This window comes from Pogona vitticeps, chromosome 14 (genome assembly GCF_051106095.1).
Source record: "Pogona vitticeps strain Pit_001003342236 chromosome 14, PviZW2.1, whole genome shotgun sequence".
NCBI classification, from domain to species: domain Eukaryota; kingdom Metazoa; phylum Chordata; class Lepidosauria; order Squamata; family Agamidae; genus Pogona; species Pogona vitticeps.
In genome coordinates this window covers 8,619,103-8,630,819 of record NC_135796.1, presented here as the reverse complement: position 1 = coordinate 8,630,819, position 11,717 = coordinate 8,619,103, and the positions used below count along the sequence as shown (strand labels likewise).

Sequence of the window (11,717 nt, the reverse complement as noted above, 5' to 3'; positions counted from 1 at the left end):
AAAAGGCGGTGAGGACTACCAACGCCACCTGCATTTCCATGGTGAGCGTCAGGTCCAAATATATGCCCAGGCTGTGGACCCCATTCTTCGTGGCCAGGGTGACCCCCCCCAAACGTAAGAGAGTCACCCATGCCGCCTACCACGGGGCCACCCACCCTCAGAACTTTCATCTTGTCCGGGTTCAGCCTCAACTCATTCTCCTGCATCCATTGCTATACGGCCCCCAGGCAGCGCCAGAGGGACAGGACGGTATCACCTGCAGTTGGTGAAAAGGAGATGTAGAGTTGGGTGTCATCGGCATATTGATGACACGAAGCCCCACATCCCCTGATGACCCCTCCCAGCAGCCTCATATAGATGTTAAACAGCATTGGGGAGATGATCGACCCCTGTGGAACCCCACAGTTGAGACTCCACGGGGCCGAGACGCTCTCCCCAAGCTGCACTCTCTGCGGATGGTCCCCCAAGAAGGAACGGAGCCAGGCGAGTGCCGAGCCACCAATTCCCAACTCGGAGAGCCTCCCCAGGAGGATACGGTGGTCGACGGTATCAGAGGCTGCCGAGATGTCGAGGAGAACCAGCAGAGACATTTTGCCCCTGTCGGCCTCTCTGGTTTTATTTTTATTGTGTTGATACATTACTTGGTGGTTGATTTAAAACATCGAATCCATTTCTGGAATCAGTTTAAATCGGTCAAACGTGGAGAGTCCTGGCCTTTCTCTCACCCCCTGGGGTGCGTCTCAAGAGGCCGAGCAAGACAAGGGACGTCTTCAGCCTCATCAACCTCTATGGAAAACACGGGTGTTGCAGGGTGGCAACAGCCAAGGAGCGATGACTCAGGACCTGCAGGTTCTGAACATCTGGACTCCAATGGACTCTGAGGTTTGCACACGTTACATGCTCCTACAAGAGACCCCCCCCCAAAGCCACACAGATTTGCATCTTCATAAACATACATCACAAAAAAATGTTTTTATTGAAACAGATCAGTGGTTAACATGTGATTACTGTAGGAAAGCAATCTCTTATCAAGCAATAATGATAGCAATTTAGTGATGTCTCCCCCTCCGGTGACCCCAAATAATGGGTAGTGATCATTTTTGATAAAGGGGGCCATGATCTACAGCATTTTCTTTCAGGGATTCCTGTGTTTCCCCCAGAGGAGATTTTCGATGCTTCAGAGGAACACCCTCCCAATGGACTTCCTCCATTTCATTTCGCCCCTTCTCTTTTTCATCCTGAGCAGTCAGGGCCTGCGGGGACCTCTGAAGCCATGTTCTGTATTCAAAATCGACTTCGGAGGGAGCTGCAGAAGGCAGAAGGGCCCCCAAGGACTGAAGAACCCATCCGGAAAGTCCCCACCTATGCTGGGCTGTTCTCCTCAAGTGAGCTTCCAGGTCTTATTTTCTGGGGAGGTTCAGGAATGGGAGATGCCAGACCTCAATGGGGGGTGGAGAGACTCTTCTTTTCCCCCAATCCATGTTCCCTCAGGCACTTGCCCCTTTGCTGGTCTTTGCTGAGAGACCTACCATAAAGAGAAAATGAAGGGAAAGGTCCAGAAAACTGGTTTTCCCATTTTCTTTTTCTGAAGAACGAACACCAGATACACTTCCTGTCTCTATGCATTTTGTTTACATATAGAAAGCAAGCCAATAACAGTAATGCAACAAGCTACCTTCGCTTGGGCGCTGGAAAGCTTGGGTGGCATTTCACAGACAGCAAAGAGGCGTCTGAAACATCTCTTGATTGAGTCACAGATGTTTTGAATAAAAGTGAAACCCTGTAGGAGTTTCAAGAAGATAACAATTATGATAGCATAATGTTATGAACAAGAGAATACGAGTAAAGATGAGGAATCTGATTAGGGTTTCAAAGGCTTCCTTGGGAGCAACCGGAACCCCGTGCTGGGTCTTCTCCATCCTTGGATCAATACCGCTGCCGGAGCGCGGGTGACCCACCAAACAGATGGTTCTACCAAAGAGCCTCCTCATGGATTCAAATGTGTTATGAACCAAAGGAAAACTCTGCAGAAGTTTCAAAAGGATAATAAAATGACAACATAATGTTATCAAAGTGATAACAAGAAGAAAGATGATTGAGGCTGCCAACATTTTCCCGAGAGCAACTACAGTAGGAGCATGCGCTGGGTCTTCGCCATCGCTGGATCAACACAGCTGACTGAGTGCTGGTCACCCACCGGATGGATGGTTGCTGTCCTGGACCAGAGGTTTATGAAGGTGATGAATTACATCACAAAGTGACATCACAAAGAGTGGTCAAGGTACTGTTGCCCCCTACACCTGAAACATGGGAGGCCTGCCTTGTTTTCCTTACTGGTCGCAAATTGGAAACAAGGACACAAGTATACAGAAAAGCACTTGCCTTTGCTTTGGAACGATGGTTTTTTTAAATTCTTTGGACTATTGCAATGGAAGCCTGGGTCAAGGCAGGTTGTGAGAGAAACTGGTTGGGTGGTCTCTCAAAGAGGAGTCCAGGAAATGTTTGTAAGCAAAATCACAGTAAAGACACATCTTTATTTTATTTTTTTTAGTTATTTTAAATATTGTTGCTTTGCCTTCCTTCTGAAAAGGGCCATTGGTGGCTTACAAAATTAAACAACTGCCTGTTTGTGTTTGCGTGTGTGTGTTTGTGTGCATGTGGTCCCACTGAGGTTCACATAGATTTGGAGGAAGTTCTGTTGCTATCAATAAAAATGGATACCAAAAACCAGCATCCATATTATGGGATGCCTAGAAAGCTTTTTCACTATGCAGGGATCTCAACCCGTATCCTCCTCTTCCAAATCTAATATTCAAACAATTATACTCTACACTGGCTCAGCCAGAATTTACATATGATTCTATAGCCAGGACATCTTGGCAGGTATCCTGTTGCAAAGCTATATGGAGAACGCCGGAAGAACATTAACAACGCCGGTAGACTGCCACTGGAAAAAAGTCCCTACTTCCGTTTCGAGGTACATTCAGCTTCATCTCATTGCACACCCTCTGTGCCCATCCTAAAACCAAAGGAGCTACTCTTTCACTAATAGCAAGTTAGTCAGAAGTTGGGAGTTTGATTCTCCACTGTGTCTCCTTGACAGGGACTGGACGCCACAATTCATAGGGTTCCTTCCAGCTCTACAGTTGAAAGATGATGATGATGAAATGGTAACAAGCTGCACTTAGCATCTGCTATGTTTATGTTCAGATGCCGGCAGGCGGATCCAGAGCAGCTGGTGCTGGCAGTAGATCCGTTGCCACCGCTGCCACACTGTCACCGCCGCCAAACCTGAGTATAATGGAAGTGGCTCTAGCTGAAATACAGTGGTGCCTCGCTAGACAATGATAATCCGTTCCACTGAAATCGCTGTTTAGCGAAATCATTGTCTAGCGAAAAGCAAATCGTTGTCTAGCAAAAATCGGTTTGCGAAGCAGGGACCAAACATTGTCCAGCAAAACTCCCCCATAGGAATTACTGTTTTGTGAATCGCTATAGCGATCGCAAAAAGTCAATGTCTAGCTAAAAAACTGTCATGCGGGGTAACTGTCTAGCGAGGCACCACTGTATAACCATCTGCTCTTTAATACTTCTCTGGTTACAATATCCAAACAGAGCAGAAAACAGGAATGCACAATAAGAACAGTTGCCAAAAGCCACAATCGATGTACAAGAAATATGTTATCATTTATAATGCCTCCGTTTGACTCAAGCCAACAAGAGAATTTTCTGATGCCCAAATATGGACACTTCCAGATTCTTTCCCTCCCCGCCTTCTATACACTTGATCTCCTGGGGCAGTGGCTAAAACTGCTGTACTGCAGCCAAAGGAAGCCGGCTCAAGGTTAACACAGCCTTCCCTCCTCCCGAGATTGGTAAATGAGTACTCAGCATGCTGGGGTGGGTGGGCAGGCAAGGTATAGCCTGCATAATTAACTTGTAAACTGCCAAGAAGGTGCTTTAAGTGCTACGAGGCGGTATATAAGCAGCAGGCTTTGCTCTTTTTTTGGTAAGGAGACAAAACTTGTTTTTGCGGCAAACTGTTCTATTGAAAAGTTCCCAGAGAACGTACATTTTTACAGTGTCCTGGGGCAGCTTGAAGATTTTCCATTCCACGTCCACCTTTTTTCCCCCTCCAGATGGATGATTCAGGGTATCAGAGCTGCCAGATGGGTGAGGAGAAGATCTAGCTGAGTTGAGATATCTCAACGCTCACAGCTATTTTCAGTTTTGAGAGCCACTGGTGCTTGTGTATGCATGGGTGCGTCTTCCTGTTCTGCAGTTTTTCCAGGAAAAACAGCTGTAGCTGACAGAGGAGAAATAAACTTTTGCTTTCCTTGATTTGTACAGCATTCTGATTACAAATGGAAAGGAAAAACTAGCTGCGGTATTTCCAGACAGACTTTGCTGTAAGTACTGTATCTTTTCTTTAAAAGATTGCCAGTCTCTCCATGTGCTTCTTTCTGTAGCATTTCTGTTGCTAAATCTTCATCTTAAAGGTCCATGCCTTGGTCAATGAGTGTCTGAACCAACGAACAATACAGTACTGTGAATAGAGGAATAGTAATTATAGGATGATAATATTTTGGCTAAAACATGTGCAGATAGCATGCTTTCGCTTATGTGTTGAAAGTCATTAAAGTCATTGTTTGCTTTCACATTTGAAAACAGTCCCTGAAAAGAGGGAACCTCCTGACAGTCCTGCCAGCTTCAAACCTTGTTTTGGAAACTTTTTTTTTTTTTAGAGAAGTAGGAATTTATCCTTCTTCTGTGCTGATATGGAAACATACATCACGAAGCTCTCCAGTCCACAGCATTGAAGGCCTGGATGAAATTCCATCTCATAAAAGTGCTTGGACGTACAGTGGTGCCTCGCATTGCGACGTTACTTCATTCCGCAAAAATCGCTGCTAAATGAAAACGTTGCAATGTGAAATAAAAAACCCCATAGAAACGCATAAAAACACGATTAATGCGTTCCTATGGGCTTAAAACTCACTGTTCAGCAAAGATCCTCCATAGGGCGGCCATTTCTGGTGCCTCTTAAGCGAGGAATCTGTCCCAGAAAACAGCTGGCGGCCATTTTGTTTATCCCACAGCCATATTGAAACCACCGATCAGCTATGCGAAAATGGGCGCTTTGCGATGATCGCAGGGAAGAATTGTATAAGAACAGATGTAAGAGGAAGATATCTAACATACTGAAAGACTCCTCTCATCCGGGATATCAGCTCTTTAAACTATTACCATCAGGAAGGAGATTCAGGGTATTGAAAGCAAGGACAAGCAGATTCAAGAACAGTTTTTACCCAAGTGCAGTATTGAGTTTAAATGTGGGGCCATAGGTTTTTGGTGGATTTTAATTGCTGAGAAAAAACGGGGTATCTATATTTGGATGGTGAAAGTTGTGTATATTTTAACTTTTTTTTTTGTAGTGTTGTCCAGTTTTACCTTGGGGAAGAGCACCTCATTTCGTTGCACCCACTTGTGAGCGCAATGACAAATAAATTTCTTATGTCTTATGTCTTAAATACCCCATAAGGAACATCGCAAAGCGATCGCAAAAAGTTTGTCGCTATGCGATTTCATCGCTAAACGGAGCGATAGCTATGCGAGGCACCACTGTAATTAAACTGTGGGGTTTCCTTACAGATCTTACCCATCTGTTAGCTTCAGGGAAGGTGTTGTGCTTTCTACTATTATTGTGCCATACAGTGCTTTGCTTATCCCATGTTTCATAAAATTCTGATTATTCTTATTCCAGTACTGAAAAACGACCAAGCTGCTTTGAAGAGAGGATACCATGAGTCAGACCTATTTGGTAAGCATAAGGGTTATTCTCAGAAGCAAGCACACTCTCAGTAGGTGTTCTGGGGAGGACTGAAGGGTTGAGGGTTCAAGTCCTACCCCACCCCCTGTGCGTGCCATGAGAACAGCCAGCCTGCCTAGCCTTGGGCAGGCTGCACAGTCCCAGGGCATCCCCAGAAGAAGGGAATGGGAACATGCCTCTTGATCCTTCATCATCCTTATCAGGAATTGCTGTAAGGCAGAACCCGTCTTACAGCACATCATTAAAGCACATGTTCACAGAAAGCCGGTTCTAGAAGAAGAGGTCCCTCCAGTGGCAGAAAAGATCTAATGGTTAAAGTATGTTTTTAAAAGCAGCATATGCGTCACCTGGATTCTCTTTGGAATGTAAATGGTGGGTTTCCTTTTCATATTGAATTCCAGAGTCACAGCCAACAAAACAGATTGCAGTGTTGCTGGAGGGGGGGGGGCAGGAGAATGATGTAAAAGTAGGACAGATCACTTCTCCAAATGGGAATATTCGCTCTGAGTTTTATGTTATATTCCTTTAACTGGGAAGAATCTGGCTGGATAACTCAATAAATTAGGTAGCTGGCTGCCAAAATTGGGAGTTTGATTCCTCATCGGGTCTCCTGAGAGCCCGTGTGGCCTTGGGCACGCTGCACCGTCCCAAGGTTCCTCGAGAAGAAGAAGGGAGTGGCAACCCCCTTCTGAGTACTCTCTGTCTAGAAAACCATAAAAAGGGTTGTAATAAGTCAGAATTGAAGGGATTAATGATTACTAACAGGGAAGAAGTTTATGGTGCTCTTCACAGGCATAGGAACCTGCTCCCCTTTCTCCATTCTCCAGATGAAAAAAACCAAACCAACCCATAATATTCCTGAGCAAGTACACCCTTCCTATCTTTACCAATAGCCAAGCCAGGGAGCAGGACATCCAAGAGACCACAGCAGTTTAGGCTAGGATAAACATGCTTTTAAAACTGGAGCTTGCAGTCCATCCCCTGAAAGCACAGCTATTTCTTGTCTTGCACACCGGAAAGGCACCCTGTGGGGCAGGATCGTTTCCTTAGCTTTGTCTGATCTTGCAGGTTGAGGCAGACCCAAGACCCGAACCTGGAGACATGGTTGAATTTCTCCGGCCTTGTTTCATACATTATGCCATCGCCATAGACAAGGAACATGTTGTCCATCTGACAAGTAAGAGCTTCTCTATTTGAAATAGTGGAGGCAGATTGAATGGGAGGAAAAACAGCCATGGTGGGTGGGTGGCTGGGGACACTTGGAAAGATGGGGGTGGGCATCTCAATAACGACTGGGTTTCCTCTTCTTTCCTGAGATGCGGCTCCAGAGGGTTCCCCCCATAACTGCTCATCCAACACGGAGCCCACAGCAGAAGTGAAGATAGAACGCCTCTCAGTCGTGGCGGGAAAGTGCAAGTACCGGATCAATAACAAGTACGACAAAAGATATGAGCCCCGGCCACCGAAAGATATTGTCCGTATCGCAAAGGCCAAGGTGGGACAGAAAGGGAGGCACAGCCTGTTTCGGAATGACTGTGAAGAATTTGCCACCAGAATGCGCTACGGCGTCCCTATCACTGGACAGGTTTGTAGAGGTGGCTTAGGTAAACCTGGGGCTCAGAAAAGACAGGGAAGGAAGCAGGGAAACCCCGCTCAGTGTTTTGATAACAAACTCTCCATGCAAAAGGTGGTCCCAGTTTCCATTCCCTGCATCTCACGGAGACACCGGAAAGGCGCCGTGTGGGGCAGGACCGTTTCCTTACCTTCGTCTGATCTTGCAGGTTGCGGAAGAGCCAGACGGAGGGGTCCAGGTGGGGCAGGAAGAGAAATACAACCTGTTCAAGGACAGCTGTGAAGATTTTGCCCCCAGCCTCTGCTACGGCAGCCCTGGACATGAACAGGTTTGTAGCCTCTCCTTAGGTACCTGTTGCTCTTTTTTTAATTAATACAAAATAAACCTACTACCACACACAAAAAACCTATAAAAACAATACAAAACAATAAAATACAATTACACATGTGCTCCCATCACCTTCAGGACTAGCATTACATTTCATTCAATCAATTTTCATTCCAGAATTTCATTGTTTCTTCCCTTGGTGTATACCCCTTCCCTCTCCGAAATACACGTTCCAAAAATACATTCCATATTTTCTTAAAATCATTATTATTTCAATTGGCCTCTTCTTATTTTCATATCGCATGTCAGTTTATCATTAATTGCCATATCCCATAATTCTCTATACCATTCCTCCAAGTTAAATTGATAATCATTTCTCCAGTTTCTTGCAAAAATTAACCTTGCAGCCGTGATCATTATTACGATTAAATCCTTATTTTCTTTCAACAATTGATCTTTCTTAATCACATTCAATAAAGCCATTAACGGAGACATTTGAATATTCAATCCAATTATTTCAGATATTTCTTTAAAGATTAAGTTTCTTCCTTCCTTCCTTCCTTCCTTCCTTCCTTCCTTCCTTCCTTCCTTCCTTCCTTCCTTCCTTCCTTCCTTTCTGTACCTGTTGCTCTTTAGAAGCCAGGGGAGGGGACCAGGGAAACCCTTGCTCAAAGCTTTGGTAACAACTTTTCCATGCAAAAAGGCAGTCCCAGTTTCCATTCCCTGCATCTCCACGTACCTGCCCCATCACAGAGACACCAGAAAGGTACCATGTGGGGCAGGACCATTTCCCTACCTTTGTCTGATCTTGCAGGCTGAGGCAGAGACAAGACCCGAACCTGGAGACATGGTTGAATTTCCCCGGTCTTTTTACATGCATTATGCCATCGCCGTAGACAAGGAACATGTTGTCCATCTGACAAGTAAGAGCTTCTCTGTTTGAAATAGTGGAGGGAGATTGAATGGGAGGAAAAACAGCCATGGTGGGTGGATGGCTGGGGACACTTGGAAAGATGGGGGTGGGCATCTCAATAACGACTGGGTTTCCTCTTCTTTCCTGAGATGCGGCTCCAGAGGGTTCCCCCCATAACTGCTCATCCGACACGGACCCCACAGCAGAAGTGAAGATCGAACGCCTCTCCGTCGTGGCGGGAAAGTGCAAGTACCGGATCAATAACAAGTACGACAAAAGATATGAGCCCCGGCCACCGAAAGATATCGTCCGTATCGCAAAGGCCAAGGCGGGACAGAAAGGGAGGCACAGCCTGTTTCGGAATGACTGTGAAGAATTTGCCACCAGAATGCGCTACGGCGTCCCTATCACTGGACAGGTTTGTAGAGGTGGCTTAGGTACCTGGGGCTCAGAAAAGACAGGGAAGGAAGCAGGGAAACCCCGCTCAGTGTTTTGATAACAAACTCTCCATGCAAAAGGCGGTCCCAGTTTCCATTCCCTGCATCTCACGGAGACACCGGAAAGGCGCCGTGTGGGGCAGGACCGTTTCCTTACCTTCGTCTGATCTTGCAGGTTGCGGAAGAGCCAGACGGAGGGGTCCAGGTGGGGCAGGAAGAGAAATACAACCTGTTCAAGGACAGCTGTGAAGATTTTGCCCCCAGCCTCTGCTACGGCAGCCCTGGACATGAACAGGTTTGTAGCCTCTCCTTAGGTACCTGTTGCTCTTTTTTAAATTAATACAAAATAAACCTACTACCACACACAAAAAACCTATCAAAACAATACAAAACAATAAAATACAATTACACATGTGCTCCCATCACCTTCAGGACTAGCATTACATTTCATTCAATCAATTTTCATTCCAGAATTTCATTGTTTCTTCCCTTGGTGTATACCCCTTCCCTCTCCGAAATACATGTTCCAAAAATACATTCCATATTTTCTTAAAATCATTATTTTTTTCAATTGGCCTCTTCTTATTTTCATATCGCATGTCAGTTCATCATTAATTGCCATATCTCATAATTCTCTATACCATTCCTCCAAATTAAATTGATTATCATTTCTCCAGTTTCTTGCAAAAATTAACCTTGCAGCCGTAATCATTATTACAATTAAATCCTTATTTTCTTTCAACAATTGATCTTTCTTAATCACATTCAATAAAGCCATTAACGGAGACATTTGAATATTCAATCCAATTATTTCAGATATTTCTTTAAAGATTAAGTTCCTTTCTCTTTCTTTCTTTCTTTCTTTCTTTCTTTCTTTCTTTCTTTCTTTCTTTCTTTCTTTCTTTCTTTCTTTCTTTCTTTCTTTCTTTCTTTCTTTCTTTCTTTCTTTCTTTCTTTCTTTCTTTCTTTCTTTCTTTCTTTCTTTCTTTCTTTCTTTCTTTCTGTACCTGTTGCTCTTTAGAAGCCAGGGGAGGGGACCAGGGAAACCCTTGCTCAAAGCTTTGGTAACAACTTTTCCATGCAAAAAGGCAGTCCCAGTTTCCATTCCCTGCATCTCCACGTACCTGCCCATCACAGAGACACCAGAAAGGTACCATGTGGGGCAGGACCATTTTCCTACCTTTTTCTGATCTTGCAGGTTGAGGCAGAGCCAAGACCCGAACCTGGAGACATGGTTGAATTTCCCCGGTCTTTTTACATGCATTATGCCATCGCCGTAGACAAGGAACATGTTGTCCATCTGACAAGTAAGAGCTTCTCTATTTGAAATAGTGGAGGGAGATGGAGTGGGAGGAAAAACAGCCATGGTGGCTGGGTGGCTGGGGGCACTTGGAAAGAAGGAGTGTACACATCAACAATGACTGAGTTTCTTCTTCTTTATTCAGGCGTGGATTCGGGTGATTTGTACTTTAATTCTGCGTCTCTCACTGGCCAAATAGCTGAGGTGAAGAAAGAGCGCCTCTCCGTTGTGGCAGCGAATTGCAAGTACCAGATCAATAACAAGTATGATAGCAAACATCTGCCCAGGTGCCCAGCTGAGATTGTTTATCGTGCAAAGGCCCAGGTGGGTCAGAGAAGGATCTATAACCTTCTCATGGACAACTGTGAACATTTCGCCACCAGCCTGCGCTACGGCATCGCTCTCAGTGAACAGGCTTCTAAACTGTTAGGTAGTGTGACGTTCAGCCCTGCCCTCACCGGTCCGTCACAGCCGAGCAGTGTAAAAAGAGCCAATGAGTGAACGGAAGGTGGTGCTACAGGGGGAGGGGCTGGGATAAAAAGGGGTGTGTATGATGTATGAGAGGGACGTGGTGGCGCTGTGGGCTAAACCGCAGAAGCCTGTGCTGCAGGGTCAGAAGACCAAGCAGTCGTAAGATCGAATCCACGCGACGGAGTGAGCGCCCGTCGCTTGTCCCAGCTCCTTGCCAACCTAGCGGTTCGAAAGCATGCAAATGCGAGTAGATAAATAGGGACCATCTCAGTGGGAAGGTAAACAGCGTTCCGTGTCTAAATCACACTGGCCATGTGACCACTGAAAGATTGTCTTCGGAAAAACGCTGGCTCTATGGCTTGAAGAGCGGGATGAGCGCCGCCCCCTAGAGTCGGACACGACTGGACAAAAATTGTCAAGGGGAACCTTTACTTTTTCATGATGTATGAGAGGAGATAGAGAGATGAGAGAGAGGAGAGAGAGTGAAGATCTGAGTGAGAAGGCAGTGTGTTAATGAGTCAGTGAGAGCAGGGTCTATGTATTAGAGAGTTCGGTGATTGAAAGAAATTGATTATCTATGTGTGTGATTTACTTATTTCTTTTATGTAATCAAATAAACAAGTTTAAGTTTTAAAGTAAATACAAGTGTCAGTGAATATTTGGTATTGGAGCAGCAATATCTGGTGGCAGCTACAGTGGACCCTCGACTTACGGAATTAATCCGTATTGGAATGGTGGCTGCAGGTCGAAAAGTCTGTAGGTCGAATCTCCATTGACCTACAATGCATTGAAAACCGATTAATGCCGTAACTGCCTATTTTTGTTCCATTTTTGTTCCAGTTTGGGTTTTTTTCTGGGCTGTAGGT

At 45.3% G+C, this 11,717-nt stretch overlaps 1 protein-coding gene across 5 annotated transcripts; it reads left to right on the top strand.

The window, feature by feature from the left end:
• The first annotated feature begins 3,797 nt into the window (after positions 1 to 3,797).
• Positions 3,798 to 11,496, top strand: LOC110070699 (uncharacterized). Of its 5 annotated transcripts, none has more exons than XM_078381647.1 (11): positions 3,798 to 3,875; positions 4,351 to 4,409; positions 5,765 to 5,821; positions 6,899 to 7,007; positions 7,147 to 7,415; positions 7,612 to 7,731; positions 8,545 to 8,653; positions 8,793 to 9,061; positions 9,256 to 9,375; positions 10,279 to 10,387; positions 10,526 to 11,496. In XM_078381647.1, the coding sequence occupies exons 3-11, from the start codon at positions 5,804 to 5,806 to the stop codon at positions 10,879 to 10,881; spliced, it is 1,479 nt and encodes a 492-aa protein (XP_078237773.1). In that variant the 5' UTR covers positions 3,798 to 3,875; positions 4,351 to 4,409; positions 5,765 to 5,803; the 3' UTR covers positions 10,882 to 11,496. The 5 variants fall into 5 exon arrangements, with proteins under 5 accessions (XP_078237773.1, XP_078237775.1, XP_078237776.1 ...); XM_078381648.1 differs by lacking the exon at positions 3,798 to 3,875 and adding an exon at positions 3,923 to 4,009; XM_078381649.1 differs by lacking the exon at positions 3,798 to 3,875 and having other exon boundaries at positions 3,908 to 4,409; positions 7,159 to 7,415.
• The last annotated feature ends 221 nt before the right edge of the window (positions 11,497 to 11,717 follow it).